Raw genomic sequence first — 18454 nt, 5'->3', positions numbered from 1 at the left:
AAAAGAGAGAAATTGGGGAAACAAAGCTATGCGAGAACGAGGCGTGGCTGATGCAGGCACTGATAAGCAAGAGAAATGCAGCAAACTATTAGAAACTAACTAAAGATACAGCAGCATGCAAAAGTTTGGGCACCCCTGGTCAAAATTTCTGTTACTGTGAATAGCTAAGTGAGTAAAAGATGACCTGATTTCCAAAAGGCATAAAGTTAAAGATGACACATTTCTTTAATATTTTAAGCATGATTACTTTTTCATTTCCATCTTTTACAGTCTCAAAATAACAAAACAGGGAAAGGGCCCGAAGCAAAAGTTTGGGCACCCTGCATGGTCAGTACTTAGTAACATCCTCTTTGGCAAGTATCACAGCTTGTAAACGTTTTCCGTAGCCAGCTAAGAGTCTTTCAATTCTTGTTTGGGGTATTTTCGCCCATTCTTCCTTACAAACGGCTTCTACTTCCGTCTTGCATGCATTGCTCTTTTGAGGTCTATCCACAGATTTTCAACGATGTTTAGGTCAGGGGACTGTGAGGGTCATGGCAAAACCTTCAGCCTGCGCCTCTTGAGGTAGTCCATTGTGGGTTTTGAGGTGTGTTTAGGATCATTATCCTGTTGTAGAAGCCATCCTCTTTTCATCTTCAGCTTTTATACAGGTGGTGTGATGTTTGCTTCCAGAATTTGCTGGTATTTAATTGAATCCATTCTTCCCTCTACCAGTGAAATGTTCCCCGTGCCACTGGCTGCAACACAAGCCCAAAGCATGATTGATCCAACCCTGTGCTTAACAGTTGGAGAGGTGTCCTTTTCATGAAATTCTGCATCCTTTTTTCTCCAAACATACCTTTGCTCATTGCGGCCAAGAAGTTTTATTTTAACTTCATCAGTCCACAGGACTTGTTTCCAAAACGTATCAGGCTTGTTTAGATGTTCCTTTGCAAACTTCTGACACTGAATTTTGTGGTGAAGACGCAGGAAAGGTTTTCTTCTGATGACTCTTCCATGAAGGTCATATTTGTGCAGGTGTCGCTGCACAGTAGAACAGTGCACCACCACTCCAGAGTCTGCTAAATCTCCCTGAAGATCTTTTGCAGTCAAACTGGGGTTTTGATTTGTCCCTACGAGCAGCTCTCTCGGAAAGTTTTCTTAGTCTTCCAAACCTCAACTTGACCTCCACCGTTCCTGTTAACTGCCATTTCTTAATTACATTACGAACTGAGGAAATGGCTACCTGAAAACACTTTGCTATCTTCTTATAACCTTCTCCTGCTTTGTGGGCATCATTTATTTTAATTTTCAGAGTGCTAGGCAGCTGCTTAGAGGAGCCCATGGCTGCTGATTGTTGGAACAAGGTTTGAGGAGTCAGGGTATTTATAAAGCTTTGAAATTTGCAAATCTCTTGGAGTGCGCAAACTTTTGCATTGTGCTCCTTTCCCTTTTTTCCCCACTCTAAAATTATGTAAAAAAAATAATACACTAATCTTGCTTAAAATGTTGAAAAGAATGTTTCATCTTTAACTTTATGACTTTTGGAGATCAGTTCATCTTCTACTCACTTAACTATTCACAGTAACAGAAATTTTGACCGGGGTGCCCAAACTTTTGCATGCCACTGTATAAACTGTTAAAAGTAGAATTAGTAGTGAGTATCTCTACCTACTTACTTAAAAACCTCAGGGTGAAACCCCTGGAGGGGAGATGATATCAATAAAAGATTTATTAACGCTATGGCTATAATAAACAGCTATAGTGAGACAATTTTGGCAGCAACGAGTGTCCGAGATCTCTACCATGTAACGGAGAATTAGTTATGTTAAATCATACCAAAAGATTTGCAGAATTAAAACACTTTTACTGTTCCGAGTGTATAATTTTTGTGTGAAATATGATCAGTAGTGTTGCAACTGAGAAATGTTTGGAACTGACAATGGGATATTGAGTTACTTGAATTAGAAAACAGAATTCATTAGAATACTTATAAGAATTTACAGATTGTAATCCTGTCGTATAATCGGTCTTTTTTTTTGTATGAGTTTTGTGAATCAACTTTCTGTGGATGACCAACTATTTCATCCAACCACCCAAGAAACAAGATGGCGAGCCACCCAAGAAACAAGATGGCGAGCCACCCAAGAAACAAGATGGCGAGCCACCCAAGAAACAAGATGGCGAGCCACCCAAGAAACAAGATGGCGAGCCACCCAAGAAACAAGATGGCGAGCCACCCAAGAAACAAGATGGCGAGCCACCCAAGAAACAAGATGGCGAGCCACCCAAGAAACAAGATGGCGAGCCACCCAAGAAACAAGATGGCGAGCCACCCAAGAAACAAGATGGCGAGCCACCCAAGAAACAAGATGGCGAGCCACCCAAGAAACAAGATGGCGAGCCACCCAAGAAACAAGATGGCGAGCCACCCAAGAAACAAGATGGCGAGCCACCCAAGATCGAAGAACCAGTGTGGAAACAAAATGTTTCAAGACGTAGAGAATTTAATAGGGTTGGATGTATAAATTTATTTTTCATTTGAAGGATCTGAATTTAGTTTTCTGCAAGAACTGATTATTTAATGAGATTTACGTTGTTTGAAGTTGTGATGATGGAGAATTAGTCGTGAAAGGAGTTAAGATATATATACACAGGTGTCCCCCGCCTTTCGAACGTTCGCTTTACGAAACCTCACTGTTACGAAAGACCTACATTAGTTCCCTGTTTTCGCTAACAGAAGGTGTTTTCACTGTTACGAAAAAAGGGAGCGCACGGGAAAAAATCAGCGCGTGCCCCGAGTAGCCGCTCTCCCCCGGATTCGGAACGGCATTCTCGCCGGCATTGCTTAAACACATGCCTGTGAGCAGCCGTTAGCAAGATGAGTTCTAAGGTATCAGAAAAGCCTAAAAGAGCTCGTAAGGGTGTTACACTTAGCGTAAAACTAGACATAATTAAGCGTTTCGATCATGGTGAGCGAAGTGAGTTTGGCTTGTGGACATTGACGAAGATGATGTTGAAGAGGTTTTGGCATCCCACGAGCAAGAACTGATAGATGAAGAGCGGATGCAATTGGAAGAGGAAAGGATAACAATCGAAACCAAATGCAGTAGCGAACGGACCGAAAGTGCCTGTGTGAGATTTTCGCTGCAATGATAAAGTACGACTTTAATTTTGAAAGGGTATGTCGGCTTAGGGGCTATTTACAAGATGGTCTGAGTCCTTACAAAGAACTGTATGATAGAAAAATGCGCGAGGCTAAGCAGTCAAGCAAGCCTTCCACATCAGCCACAGCAGACGACGATCCTTGACCTTTGACTTCGAGGCGGGCAGACATAGAAGATGACCTGCCCACCCTAATGGAAACAGACGACGATGAGATGACACCCCAGTGTCCCACCACCCCAACCCCCAGGCCGCAGACAGATACCGATTTGCGGAGAATGCAGCGGTAGCCAGGAGGCACACAGCACATCTTTAAGAAAAAAGCCGAAATAAACATGCTAATTAATTACGTGTTGGGCGGCACCTAATTAATTAGCTTGTTTATTTCGGCTTTTCTTCTTAAAGATGTGCTGGGTGCGTCCCGGCTACTGCTGTAGCCCTGCATTCTTCGCGGATCGGTATCAGTCAGCGGCCTGGAGGTTGGGGACCACTGCACCACCCCAACCTCTGACAACTTAGACTAACACACCATCATCAGTGTGCTCGGCGCTGTCCCAGTTCTGGTAAGTGATACTACACTGAACATACATTATTTCTACTTTATATAGGCTGTGTATTTTTACGTGTTATTTGGTATGATTTGGCAACTTCATAGCCTAAAGGTTACGGAGAGAGTGTTTTGCCAGCAGCGTTTGCGTGAAATTTTCTGCCGAAAGCGCTTGCGTGAGATTTTCGCTACGGAGAACAGTGCATGCAATCGTAGAGAAGTATTTCTAATTTATATTGGCTGTGTATTTATCATATCATTCCTGCTTTTACTATATGTTACTGTTATTTTAGGTTTTATGTGTTATTTGGCATGATTTGGTAGGTTATTTTTGGGTCTGCGAACGCTCACGAATTTTTCCCATATAAATAAATGGTAATTGCTTCTTCGCTTTATGACATTCCGGCTTACGAACCGTTTCATAGGAACGCTCTACCTTCGGATGGTTGGGGAAACCTGTAATTAAAATACTCTTGGTTCAGCTTGTGGCTTAATCTAGGGAAAGACAGCCCTTGGCCCTGTCAAACTTAAGAAATCTTGTTTGGGTGGATGCTGTGCGATGTGTCCCCAGTTACAAATCAGTACCATGAAATAACGAACAGTACACAATATACAATTAGACGATTGAGCTTTATAATTCTTAATTTGACTATATGGTTAGTAAAGAAAAAAAAAAGAAAAGGGCCCATTCTCATGAAACAGTCTAATGCGCAACGTTGGAGCTCACTGATAAGGCCGCTTGTCTACCATCGACCTCCTCCGAGCATCACTGACCTTCAGACCCTCCCTCCAAGTCCACTCTGTCCGGCGGTCTACCAACTCTTTCCATTCGCGTCTTCTCTCATCTCTCCCTGGCAAAAGACCACGTAATCCCTGCGCCCAGACCCACAAGAACGAACAACATCCCTCTCATTGGATAGCCCCACATTCCAAAGCCCTGTTATCTCTGGTCAGAACAAAAACATTGATGCTACAGAAAAACCATTACATTAGCAATGAAACCTTATCTTTTAGGCTTGAATTTATAGACCTCCTGATCTGAACTGAAACTGAAGCTAACCATAATACTTGAGATTAGGAATTCAATTAGTTTCGTAACTAACTAGGGATAAGTAAAAAGGAAAGGTTAGTCTGTAAACCTTTAAATAGGGAATAACACGAGATCTACTGAGAGAAATTGGAGCAATAAAGGTTATTCTAATGAACCTCACTGATTCTAAATAAATGGGAATTTTGTTTTCATTTAATATCTGAGATTTGGAACCTAAACAGAATGCTGAAATTTTGAATTGTTCTTACTCATGTAAATATTTTGTATATATTGCTATTTTTACAAAAACTTACCTCCAGAAGTGTGTGTTTTCTATCCACTGCCTGCTTCCGATACCTAGACCTTCTGATGGCCTACTAGCACCTAGTGTAGTACTATACAAGTAGAATTTTCTGAGAAAGAGTGCGGCTACCATTCACACAAGATAAGACAAGCGCTATACAGGTGTTACACATACATGACTATAAATTATCACTTAAGCTTGGAATTCAGTTTAGTGGCCCAGTATAATGATCACCATGACTCTTGTTGAAGAAAACATCAGGGACCTGATAAAACAGAACACAACTTTTCACCTCAAAAAAAAATCACCTCACTGCAGCATAACTGAGTGGTTGAATAATAAGCAGATTTAGAGATATTATAAAAGAAAGGGATATTTATTAAAAGGAACTTACAAGCTAAAAATATAAAATCTGCTATCTCAATTAGAAATCGCTTTTTTAAAAAATTTAGTCACAAGATGTAACCTTTGCTGACAAGGCCAGCATTTTCCTTGAACTGAATGAACTTCCTGATTATTTCAAAAGGCAGCTGATATTCACATTATGGGCTAGGATGGGTAAGGGTAGAAATTTACTTTTTTTTTTAAATAAATGGGCATCAGTGCAGCGGTTAGCCACCATTTGTAGTATTCACATTATTTACTTTGATATACTGAATTTATGTTTATTGATTACAAGCCCAACAGCTTGCTTCTAAAACCTATATGAATGTATTACATCACATACATAACCTCTTAAAAAAAATCAAAGTAGCTTCATTATATTACAAGATCAAAAAACAGAAAATTCTTCAGTGGTTTAGTAAAGGTAATTGAATAACAAGAACAATAGGGAAGGTCAACATTTAATGCAATTCTTATAGCAACAAAATGCAAAATATTAACTGCAGTGTAAGAACTTCCACTTTTCTGCACTTAATACTTAACAAGCATACTGTATGTTCAATCATTGTTTATTGAAATGCATTAAAAAAGCAAATCATACCAAAATCCGCAAAAGTAGATTGGCCAGTTTTCTTGGTATTTGGAGGTTTATTCACGGCATATGGACCAGGAGCTTTGGAAAAATTTCCATCCTGTTAGCAGGAAAATTTTTGAACAATTATTGAAGTTCTTGACACAGATTTGAAGCAACATTTATCTATGAGCAGTGTAGGAGTCACATATCTATTTGCTACTGTAGCCTGTGTTGTGCATTTATTATGTGCATTATGGTAATTTGCCATGTGGGTAGGGGTGTGGTAAAAGCAAAGATTTTAGTTACATATTCATGCTTTGTCTGGGGCACTCAGAGCTAGAGACTGCTGGGTGTGATATCTTTCTGCTGACCGCTTAACTTTGCTTTTCTTTGCTTAATTCCGCTTAAATACAGTTAATCTCATTAGTTTTATCATTTCAAGATTGTTTGATTTGCTAGTTTCTTAATAAAGGATCTAACACATTTCTTCGAATTTGAACATTATTATTACTGGATTCTATGGAAGATGCATTAATCAGGATTAACCGCCCCCACGCCCGTGCCTAGTCTCTGTGCAGTGTTGGTTTGTTCGAATAGCCGCTACGTTTTGTCAACTAAGAGATTTTGACAGTTGCACCAAATGAAAATCAGCATTTGAACATGTCAGTGAAATTAGAATTGATATTATCAACATTGATAAGCCAGGAGCAGCTTGCTTCAAGTAATGCACTTTGGTTCATTTCATACTACGTGTTTGAGGTTGGGACACAGTTTGAAAAGGTCATCACTGACTGTATGCTCTATAGTGTGGCGTTTGCCTACGCTGTAGCCTAACGCGCACCTCCCAAAAATGTAACTATGTGTCGCGGCGATGCAGACCGCAACAACTGTGATTGGTCTGCTTGGTAGCATCGCATTTCCTCCTATGCTGCAATAGCTTCCCATTGGGCAGCTGAAGGGCAGGGAAGGAACTCTGGCTGCAATGCTTTCCATAAAGCTTTACAGACCTCCGAAATTATGGAGGACCCCATGCTTGACGCCAGTTTGTAGCTAGCTACTACAGCCTGTTGACTTCCACCTGAAGCTAAAAGTCAAATGGTGATTGCCAGTCTCTGAGTATAGTGTGCGTACAATGATGCGAAATAAATGGTTGGCGACGATGAACCAAATCGTCAAATCTACCTGCTGACATCCGAAAATATTTGAAATGCATTTCCTCATCCATGTCTCTCAGTGGCCGGACAAGCACAGAAAATTCACCCTCCTTCAGTTTCAGTCGCCATTGTTTGAAGTTTGAGTTTCTTTGTGTTGAGCGGCATAGAAACCCCACCGTCAACTAGCGTTTTGGCGGTGAATTGCAGAGCGACACAGACACACCAGCACACAAGTATAGATGCTCACAACAGCGTAGGCCACTTGTGTAGGCTACTACGCAGAAGTATAAATCAGCCTTAAGAGTTCGTCACTTGGATTTGTTGAAATGCTGAAATATTTTGATTGCTGATATTTGAACTGAACGTTGTTTAAGCTGTTCGCGCACTTGGAAAGCACCATGAGTCAAGCTGAAAGCAATGTCCTTGAAATCAGGACTAAAGGAGAAATAAAAATGACTGAAAAAGCTTTGGTGAGGTGAATTGACAGTGTTTGAAAGGAATATTATAAAATTGTTAAGATTAAAGATTTAATACGATTAATTAGGAGTTTTATGCAAGAAAAGGAAAATGTCTTGCAAGTGCAGTCTCATTAGGAAGATTGTATTGTAAGCAAAGCACCATGTGCATGATACCTCCTTGGAGCACATTAGAATGCAGGCTGATCTAGCCCAGTTATGCACAAAGGCAACAAATATTGAAGGATAAACGTGTTGGAAGAACAAGAGCAGATACGAAGAAGGGAAGAGCAGTAGAAGTTGCAGGAGAAAATTGGAGTCAAATTGGCCAAAGTGAAAGCGCTGAAAGCTTCAAGTGCTGTGGGTGCTAAAGATGCTCCAGCAGGACAGTTCTATGGCATGAGTTCCTATGCTGACATGGCGCAGTGAAAATCCAACATACTTGATGTCAATGTGGATACATTTGTTCTTGAAGTGTCTATGAGCCATGAGCTGGGACCCGAAGGGGTAGTTCAGGGTGTCCACTCTCAACTTGCAGTAAGGAAGCACTCTGAACCTATGTCATATCCAACAGCACAAGATGCTTCTGAGGATATCAATTTACAGTATGGTAACAATCAAGTGTCAGATGATAACAGTTTAAGTAGTGTGCTGGAGGCCATAAGAATGCAAAAGGAAATGGCAACCTAGTGCACCTCTGCCTAAAAGAAACTTAAATCTTTGATGGCAATCGATTGTAATATCATGCATCTATGAGGGCTTTCAAGAACAGCATTGAAGGCAAGACCAGCGATTACGGCAACTGGCTCTATTTCCTTGAACAGTTCACTGGAGGTCGCCCTAGAGAGCTTGTGAGAAGTTGCCAGCTAGCCATCCCAGAGCAAAGATATCTAAAGGCCAAAGCTTTACTGCAGGAACATTTTGGTAATGAGCAGCAAATTGCAGTGGCCTGTCTTTCTTGGCCACGTATTAAATCTGAAGATGTGAAAGCTCTTCAAGACCATAGTCTTTTCCTTAGAGACTGTTGCAATGCCATGGAAGAAGCGCAGTACATATGTGAGAGCTGCATATGCCTGCTAATATGTCAATTGTCTAAAAGAAATTGCCTATATGGTTAGGGATAAATGGAGAATAGTGGTTTGTAAATTGCCAAAAAAAAGCACAACTGTAAGATTACTTTCACTAACATTGCTGATTTTATTGAAAGGCAAGTAAAGATTGTTACACACCAAGGATTTTGGAATATACAAGATGCTACATCACCGACAATATGCAAAGGTATAAACAAAACTAAGTCACAAATTTATTCTGAAGCTAAAGGAAGCAGCTTTGCCACCATGGTAACTACTGTGATAAGGAAAGCTAAAACTGAGCTGAGAACTATTGGTCTCATCAGCCAAATTGGTTTGTCGATTCTTCTAGGATGAACATACTTTGGATTTGTGTTCTCAGCTGGAGAAAAAGGTTCATAATGAGAAGATTGTAAATGATATCTGCTTTGGTTATTTGGGTAGGATTGCAGGAAGTGCCTTTCATGCAAGGTATACAGTGGCAAGCATCCCAGCGTGCTTTATATTCACTCTAACGGAAAGGGTACAGAATCAAGACAAGCTGTGAAAGAATTAAACCCAGCAGTGAGTAACACCCTGGTATGTAATGACCAAATGGGGGCTGGCGATCATGATTGTAATCTTCTTATAATTCCAGTTCAGGTGAAGTCTAAAAAAGGTAACAAGACAGTGGTGACTTATGCTTTCCTAAATCAAGGAAGTATAGCACTGTTCTGTACAGAGAGCCTCATGAACAAGCTCAACCTGACAGGAAAAAGAGCACGCATTCCCTTACGCATTATGGGTCAACGGAAGGTTGTGAGGATTGATGTGGTTTCAGGATTGGAAGTGGTTGGCTTAGATAGTGTAAACCACTGTGACCTGCTTAACATCTATATGCAGACAAGCACACCTGTCCACAAAGGGAACATTCCTCATCAGAGGGATCTTCAGGAATAGTCTCACCTGAAGCATATTCATTTGCCAGAAATTGATTCAGAAATTGAGCTGCTGATAGGGAAGAATGTGCCTAAAGCACTGAAGCCATTGCCAGTGACTAACGGTGTTAATGATGGACTCTATGTAGTCAGAATAATATTGGGTTGGGGTGCAAATGGACCATTGAAAGGAATCAGAATAAGAATCAGCTTTAATATTACTGGCATATGTAATTTAATTTGTTAACTTTGTAGCAGGAGTATAATGCAATCCGTGATAATATAGAAAAAATAAATGTCAATTACAGTAAGTATATTAAATAGATAAATTAAAAATAGTGCAAAAACAGAAATAATATAATAAAGTGCGGTGGTGATCATGGGTTCAATGTCCATTTAGGAACTGGATGGCAGAGGAGAAAGTGGTGGTGACCATGGTGGTGGAAGAGACTATGCTCTGCCAGAGCTAACAGTTAACAGGACTTCAGCTTTGAACTTGGATCAGCCATGGCAGCAGCAATTCAATGTAGATTTCCCTGAATGCAGTCAGATTGAACAACCTGGTTTGTCAAGAGAAGATCACAAGTTCAAGGAGCTGGTAGCAAGTTGTGCAAAACTGGTGGATGGTCACTACCAGATCAGTTTACCTCTGAGAAAGAAGGATATTAACATACGTAATAGAAAGATTTCTGAGTTACATAAATCTAAGGAAGAGGTTCCAGAAAGATTTGTCATTTCACACAGACTACATAGCTTTCATAAAGGTCGTCATCTCCAAAAGGTTATGCTGAAGGAGTGCCAGCAGATGATATGGAACATCGTGATGGGATAGCAAGATGTTCGACTCCATTTCGTTGATTAAAGCTTCCATTGTTCACAGATTAAAGTAACAAGAGAGACTGAAATGCCAGTTGCCTGCCAATTGTTCTGAAGAACTTCTGCTAGATGATCCAGAAGAACGTCATGCAGATTGAAAAGGAATTGGAAGCAGTAATGTGTACTACCCATCACTTCTCTTCTTGGACCAGTTTGAGGAAGACAGAGGCCTGTCTTAGATTCTTAGGAATAAGAACTTGCTCTTATTTCTTAGTCAGAAGAGGAAGCAATTGAATATTTCTTAGTCTGACTTGGATGGCAAACAACAAGGGCATTCTATGGAGAGGAGATGGAGAAGGCCAAAGATCAAATTGGCTGAGATTTTCTCACAGTGGAGGAGCTCAGAAAGCCTGAATTGGAGATCGTTAGTTTTTGTCCCAAAAAAAAGAGATTTCCAGATGAATTCTTGAGTTTGCAAAGGGGAGAAGATGTGAAAAGGAACAGTCATATTTTCAAGCTTAATCCAGTACTTGAAGATGGTATCCTGAGAGTTGGTGGAAGTGGAATCATCTACAGATCAGTGATGCATTTCTTCAGAAAGAAACTAAGTGGAATTTTACCCCCTTCCAGCTGGCTCAATCATGGAGGGGCATGTAAGAGATTGATCAGGTCGATAAGGAAGGTTCTCAGTTCTACCATGAAGGTGCAGAATCTTGATGAACAGGGTCTTCACACATTCCTTTGTGAATTAGAGGCTCTTATCAATGGTTGTCTGATTACTAAAGAACCATCTGATTCCAATGATTTGGAATCATCTGTTGCTTCTGAAAATCTCACCATCCTTATCACCAGGAGAGCTCCAAAAGGAAGGCATTTAGGCTTGTCATATATGGACTAACTTGTTTTGGAAATGGTGGATCAAGGAATATTTACCCCAGCTACAAGAACGTCAGAAGGTGTCAAGTATAAGTCACAATTTCCTCCCTGGAGATATTGTTCTTATAGTTGATGAAGATATTGTTCTTATAGTTGATGACACAGCACTTTGAAACTTCTGGATCGGGGAAGAATAGTTCAAGTTTTTCCAGACAGAAAAGGATTTGTGCAATTGGTATGAATCAAGACCAAGACCAGGTGTTTGGATCAACTTATAACGAAGATTTGTCTTCTACAGGAGACAGAAGTTGGAGGAGCTACAGCTCTAGAAGTTTCACGATTCTATCTTGTCAGAGAGAAGTAGATGATCAATCAGTTCCTGGCTAAGTGCTAGTAATCTCTGGCCTAGATGAGTATTGCATAACTTGTTTGGAAGAAAAAAGAGGACATTTGTGAGAAGGTTAAGATTCCATGTCTCCTGTGTTTTGGTTATACGTAGTTGTAATTATTATAGTATAATAATTATGGGGCTGGGATGCAGGAGCCATGCATCCTGTCTTCTATTATATTCTGGGTTGCGCGTTTATTATGCTTACCACGGTAGCTAATCACATGGGTGGGGGCATGGTAAAAGCAGAGTTTAATTATGCATTCATGCTTTGTTTGGGACAGTTAGAGCTAGACACTGCTGGGTGTGATATCTTTTTTGTTGAATGCTTAACTTCACTTATTCCAGTTAAGAACATTTAGTTTTGTAAGCTTCATCATTTCAAGATTGTTTTGCTAGTTCTTAAGAAAGAATCAAATACATTTCTCTGACTTAGAACATTAATATTATTGGACTCTATAAAAGTCGCGTCAATCAGGATTAATCTCCCTTTCGCCTAGTTTCTAAGCGGTGCTACTTTATTTGAATAGCTGCTAGAAGCAGTTTACATACTGTTTTATTGTTTAAACGATTACTTCTCTTAAATTAACTAAATCATAGGCAACACATACAAAATGTTGCAGGAACTCAGCAGGTCAGACAGCATCTATGGTGAGGAATAAACAGTCAATGTTTTGGGCCAAGACCCTTCATCAGGACGCTAAATCACAAAACTGCTTATGTTTTGTATACTAAATTCAATGCATACGATTTTTAAAAAATCTTGCAATAATAGCTTTTGCAGTTATCATTCTGACCAGTTTATTTGACAATCTTGTCATCCAAGTCATGAACCAATGATTTAAAGTGTCACTTATTCCACTGGTCAATCACTTCATTTATTAAGGGAGTCAAAACCATTATGGAATACCTTGTTTAACCATATCTCAAAGTGAATATCACCAGCATCCATGGTGGTAAGAAACAAATCTAGAATAAAATATAAATATGTTTAGACAAAACAGAAATCAATTACTAACTTACTCAAACATGAACAATACATACTTAAAAATACATAGTTATCAAGTTTTTATATAAAAAATGTTAGTTATTAAATTGCAATGGATACAATACCAAATACAAAAGTTCTGAATGGGGGAAGGAAGGACATATCTGAGAGAGAATGAGTTGCAGGGGTACAGCAAAATAAGGAAATGGTGAATCTGACTTTTTGCTTGGCTTTCCAGATATCATCATGGACTCACTGGACTGATTGGTCTCTTTCGGTGTCATTATAACCATAATATGCAGTATTGCAGCAATGTAGCTAAGCATAAACACGAGAAAGCGTACAGGCTGGAAATCCAAAGCAACATACCCAAACAGGAGGTCAGGGAACACCTATGGAAATGAGTAAACAGTTGACGCTTTGAGCCAAAACCGTTCTTCAGGACTGGAAAGGAAGGGGAAAGACGCCAAAATAAAAAGGTAGGGGGTGGGGAAGGAGGGTAGCTCGAAGGTGATAGGTGAAGTCAGGTGGGTTGGAAAGACAAAGTGCAGGAGAAGGAATCTCAAGGAGAGTAGCGTGGTCCATAGAAGAAAGAGAAGGAGGAGAAGACCCAGGGGGAAGTGATAGGTAGGTGAGAAGCAGCAAGAGGTCAGAGTGGGGAATAGAAGAAGAAGGTAGGGGAAAGAGAAGTTTTTTTTTTGAACCAGAAAGAGAAATCAGCATTCATGCCATCAGCTTGGAGGCTACACAGATGGAATATAAGAAGGTACTCGTCCACCCTGACAGGAGCCTCATCTGGGAACAAGCAGCAGCCATGGATGAACAGGGCAGAACAAGAACTGGATTTAAAACGTTTGGCCACAGGGAAGTTCAGCTTGTGGCGCATGGAGCAGAGGTGCTCAATGAAGTAGTCCCCCAATTTATGATGGGTCTCACCAATGTAGAGGCCGCATTGGGAGCACTGGACACAAAAGAAGACCCCAGCAGATTCGCAGGTGACGTGTTCCCTTATCTGGAAGGACTGCTTGAGGCCCTGAAGGGAAGTGAGGGAAGAGATAAAAGGACAGGTGTAGCACTAAGTGCCAGGAGGAACAAAGGGACAAATGGACAAGGAAATCTGCAGAGACCGGGGGGGGGGGGGGGGAGGGTGTGAAAGAGGTTAAAATATATTTTGTGGTAGGATCCCTTGGAGATGGGGAAGTTGCACAGAATGTTTGGATAAGGAGGCTCATGGGTTGGAGGCAAGGACAAGGGGAACTATCACTGAAGTGTAGATAAGCATGCTTTAATATGGAAACTTTCATACACTTTTTGTAATACCAAATGTCTACAACCATTAGAGTATCCTGGGTATGTGCCACTCTTATGTTTGAAGCAATCTTGGTAGTCAACTCAGGTATCTATCCCCATCAACAGCATTTAAATTCTGACCAGTTATTATACTTCTATGTCTTTGTGGGGTAAATTGTACATTGCTTTTTTTATATAATTGTCACATGTACCAAGATACAGTAAAAAGCTTGTTTTGCACACTGTTCATGCAGATCAAATCATTGATCTGGAATAAGGTAAAAAAAAACAATGCAGAATAAAGTGTAAAAACTAGCAAAAAAAAAGTGCTGTACAGATAAACAGTAAAGTGCAAGATCATAATGAGAAAGATTTTGAGGCCAAGAGTTCATCTTATGCGAGAGCCATGTGTACAAGAGTCTGATAACAGTAGGATAGAAGCTGTCCCTGAGCCTTTTGGTATGTACATTCGGGCTTCTGTATTTTATGTCCAATGGGAGAGGGAAAGAGGGAGAATGTTTGTGGAGAGGTTGGGGGGGGGGGCGGAATCTTTGATTACACTGATTGCTTTACTGAAACAGCGAGAAGTATAGGCTGAGTCCATCCAGGGGAGCCTATGATGCGCTAAGTTATGACCACAACTCCGCGGTTTCCTGCAGTCATGTGCAGAGCAGTTACCATACCAAGCCCTTATGCAATCAGACAGTATGCCTCCAAAAGTGCATAAATAAAAATTGATAAGATGGTGATATGCCAAATTCTTTTCGCCTCTCAAGGAAGCAGAGGCATTGGTGAGTTTATTACCCATGGCATATCCAAAAGAAGATGCTCCTATGCAAGCAAGGAACATTGCTAACAAGCTTCTACTCTGCTGTTAGACTCAGCAGAGATTAGAGCAGTTTGGAAGTGGCTGCTGCAGCTTGACCAATGGGCTGAAGACTTATGTATTTGAGTGGGAGTCATAAAACGTCTCTGCACTTGTAGAAAACCCAGCAGTTGTATGCTGAACTGCCAGCAAAAGCAAGCAAAATCCGCACCAAATATCACACAATAAAGGTCTACATGTCTATGAAAAATAAATAAATAGTACTGAATTCCTTTATAGTTGGAGATCAGAAATATGAAAAGAAAACAATATCATCTTGGAAAATATTCTTTTTCAAATTGAAACAAAAATCATTTTACATCTCCAACTGACTCTTAATTTACTGTCCATAAGGAGGAATTTACAGATGTAATATCTTTTAGGGACTCAATGCTGAGAATGTTGGCCTGAACAGAGGACAGAGATGTCGGTTTGTTTGCCCATTTTAATGAACTTGAAGTATTTTGCAGAGAATTTTACAGTGACTTTTATGGATTGTGAGATCTGCTGCCTAGAAGGCTGTAAGTTTTCTGCCAGGTTTCAGGTTGTTATTATCAAATAAATTTTTCCTGACTTGCCCAAAAAGACATTTTCATTAACCAGAGATAATAATTATTTTCAAAGACAGTTCACCAATAATAAGTATATCATTTTGGATACTGTTGATGAGGACAACCAACCAGGGACAAGTTGCAGTGGTTGCGTCTCTGGCACCGAGATGGGACCCTCAGCTCAGAAGGGAAGGAGGGAAAAGAGGAGAGCAGTAGTGATAGGGGATTAGATAGTTAGGGGGACAGATAAGAGGTTCTGTGGAAGAGATCGAGAATCCCGCATGGTCTGTTGCCTCCCTGGTGTCAAGGTCCACGATACCTCGGATCGGGTTCTCGGTATTTTCAAGAGGGAGGGTGAGCAGCTGGATGTCATGGTCCATGTAGGGACCAATGACGTGGGTAGGAAGAGTGAGGAGGTCCTGAAAGGTGAGTTTAGGGAGTTAAGCGCCAAGTTAAAGGACAGGACCTCCAGGATAGCAATCTCAGGATTGCTACCAGTGCCACGTGCAGGCAGGTTTAGAAATAGCAAGATAGTGCAGATCAGCGCGTGGCTGAAGACATGTTGCAGGAGGGAGGGCTTCAGATTTATAGATAATTGGGCAGTTTTCCAGGGAAGATGGGACCTGTTCCGGCAGGACGGTTTACATCTGAACTGGAGGGGGACAAATATTCTTGCAGATAGGTTTGCTAGAGAGGCTCCAGTGGATTTAAACTAAGTACAAAGGGGGAGGGGAACCAGAGTGTAGGAAAAGATGTAGGGGAGAAGGAAGAAAAAGGAGACAGTAAAGTTGTTAGCACCGTTAACATTAAACAGAGAGTAAGAGGTGGAAAATTTCATAAGTGCATTTATTTTAATGCTAGGAGCATTATAAGAAAGGTGGATGAGCTTAAAGCATGGATTGATACCTGGAAGTGTGATGTGGTAGCTATTAGTGAAACATGGTTACAGGAGGGGTGTGATTGGCAACTAAATATTCCTGAATTTCATTGCTTCAGGTGTGATAGAATCGGAGGGGCAAGAGGGGGAGGTGTTGCACTGCTTGTCAGAGAAAATATTACAGCAGTGCTCTGACAGGATAGATTAGAGGGCTCGTCTAGGGATGCTATTTGGGTGGAATTGAGGAATGGGAAAGGTGTAGTAACACTTATAGGGGTGTATTATCGACCACCTAATTGGAGGAGCAAATTTGTAAGGAGATAGCAGATATTTGTAGTAAGCACAACTTTGTGATTGTGGGAGATTTTAACTTTCCACATAGAGACTGGGAAGCCCATACTGTAAAAGGGCTGGATGGTTTGGAGTTGTAAAATGTGTGCAGGATAGTTTTTTGCAGCAATACATAGAGGTACCAACTCGAGAAGGGGCAGTGTTGGATCTTCTGTTAGGGAATGAGATAGGTCAGGTGACGGAGGTTTGTGTTGGGAAGCACTTCGGGTCCAGTGATCACAATGCTGTTAGTTTCAATATAATTATGGAGAAGGATAGGTCTGGACCCAGAGTTGAGATTTTTGATTGGAGAAAGGCTAACTTTAAGGAGATGTGAAAGGATTTAGAAGGAGTGGATTGGGACAATTTGTTTTATGAGAAGGATGTAATAGAGAAATGGAGGTCATTTAAAGGTGAAATTTTGAGGGTACAGAATCTTTACGTTCCTGTTAGGTTGAAAGGAGAGGTTAAAAGTTTGAGAGAGCCATGGTTTTCAAGGTATGTTGGAAACTTAGTTCGGAAAAAGAGAGATATCTACAATAAATATAGGCAGCATGGAGTAAATGAGGTGCTCAAGGAATATAAAGAATGTAAAAAGAATCTTAAGAACGAAATTAGGAAAGCTAAAAGAAGATACGAGGTTGCTTTGGCAAGTAAGGTGAAAATAAATCCAAAGGGTTTTTACAGTTATACTAATAGCAAAAGGATAGCAAGGGATAAAATTGGTTCCTTGGAGAATCAGAGTGGACAGCTATGTGTGGAGCCAAAAGAGATGGGGGAGATTTTAAACAATTTCTTTTCTTCGGTATTCACTAAGGAGAAGGATATTGAATTGTGTAAGGGAAGAGGAACAGATAGGGAAGTTATGGAAACTGTGATGATTAAAGAAGAGCAAGTACTGGCGCTCTTAAGGAATATAGAAGTGGATAAGTCTCCGGGTCTTGACAGGATATCCCCTAGGATCTTGAGGGAAGTTAGTGTGGAAATAGCAGGGGCTCTGACAGAAATATTTCAAATGTCATTAGAAACGGGGATGGTGCCGGAGGATTAGAGGTTCATGTTGTTCCATTGTTTAAAAAGGGTTCTCAGAGTAAACCTAGCAATTATCAGCCTGTGAGTTTGATGTCAGTGGTGGGTAAATTGATGGAAAGTATTCTTAGAGATGGTATATATAATTATCTGGATAGACAGGGTCTGATTCGGAACAGTCAACATGGATTTGTGCGTGGATGGTCAAGTTTGACAAATCTTATTGAATTTTTTGAAGAGGTTACTAGGAAAGTTGATGATGGTAAAACGGTGGATGTTGTCTATATGAACTTCAATAAGGCCTTTGACAAGGTTCCACATGGAAGGTTAGTTAGGAAGGTTCAATCGTTAGGTTTTAATATTGAAGTAGTAAAATGGATTCAGCAGTGGCTGGATGGGAAACGCCAGAGAGTAGTGGTGGATAACTGTTTGTCAGATTGGGGGCCGGTGACTAGTGGTGTGCCTCAGGGATCTGTACTGGATCCAGTGTTGTTTGTCATATACATTAATGATCTGGATGTTGGGCTGATAAATTGGATTAGTAAGTATGCAGATGATACTAAGATAGGCGGAGTTGTGGATAATGAAGTAGGTTTTCAAAGCTTGCAGAGAGATTTAGGCCAGTTAGAAAAGTGGGCTGAAAGTTGGCAGATGGAGTTTAATGCTGATAAATGTGAGGTGCTACATTTTGGTAGGACTAATCAAAATAGGACATACATGGTAAATTGTTGGGCATTGAAGAATGCAGTAGAACACAGGGATCTAGGAATAATGGTGCATCGTTCCCTGAAGGTGGAATCTCATGTGGATAGGGTGGTGAAGAAAGCTTTTGGTATGCTGGCCTTTATAAATCAGAGCATTGAGT

General features: G+C 40.5%; 1 protein-coding gene across 1 annotated transcript in view; it reads right to left on the bottom strand.

The window, feature by feature from the left end:
- Positions 1-18454, bottom strand: part of itfg1 (integrin alpha FG-GAP repeat containing 1) — a 266512-nt gene that overhangs the window by 159336 nt on the left and 88722 nt on the right. Inside the window, exons 7-8 of the mRNA XM_063066932.1 lie at positions 12570-12628; positions 6011-6101 (exon numbers count right to left, since the gene is read on the bottom strand). Of these exons, the coding sequence (XP_062923002.1) occupies positions 6011-6101; positions 12570-12628 (150 nt within the window). The remainder of the gene's footprint in view (positions 1-6010; positions 6102-12569; positions 12629-18454) is intronic.

This window comes from Mobula hypostoma, chromosome 14 (genome assembly GCF_963921235.1).
Source record: "Mobula hypostoma chromosome 14, sMobHyp1.1, whole genome shotgun sequence".
Taxonomy (NCBI): Eukaryota; Metazoa; Chordata; class Chondrichthyes; order Myliobatiformes; family Myliobatidae; genus Mobula; species Mobula hypostoma.
This window is presented reverse-complemented; position numbering and strand designations above follow the sequence as displayed.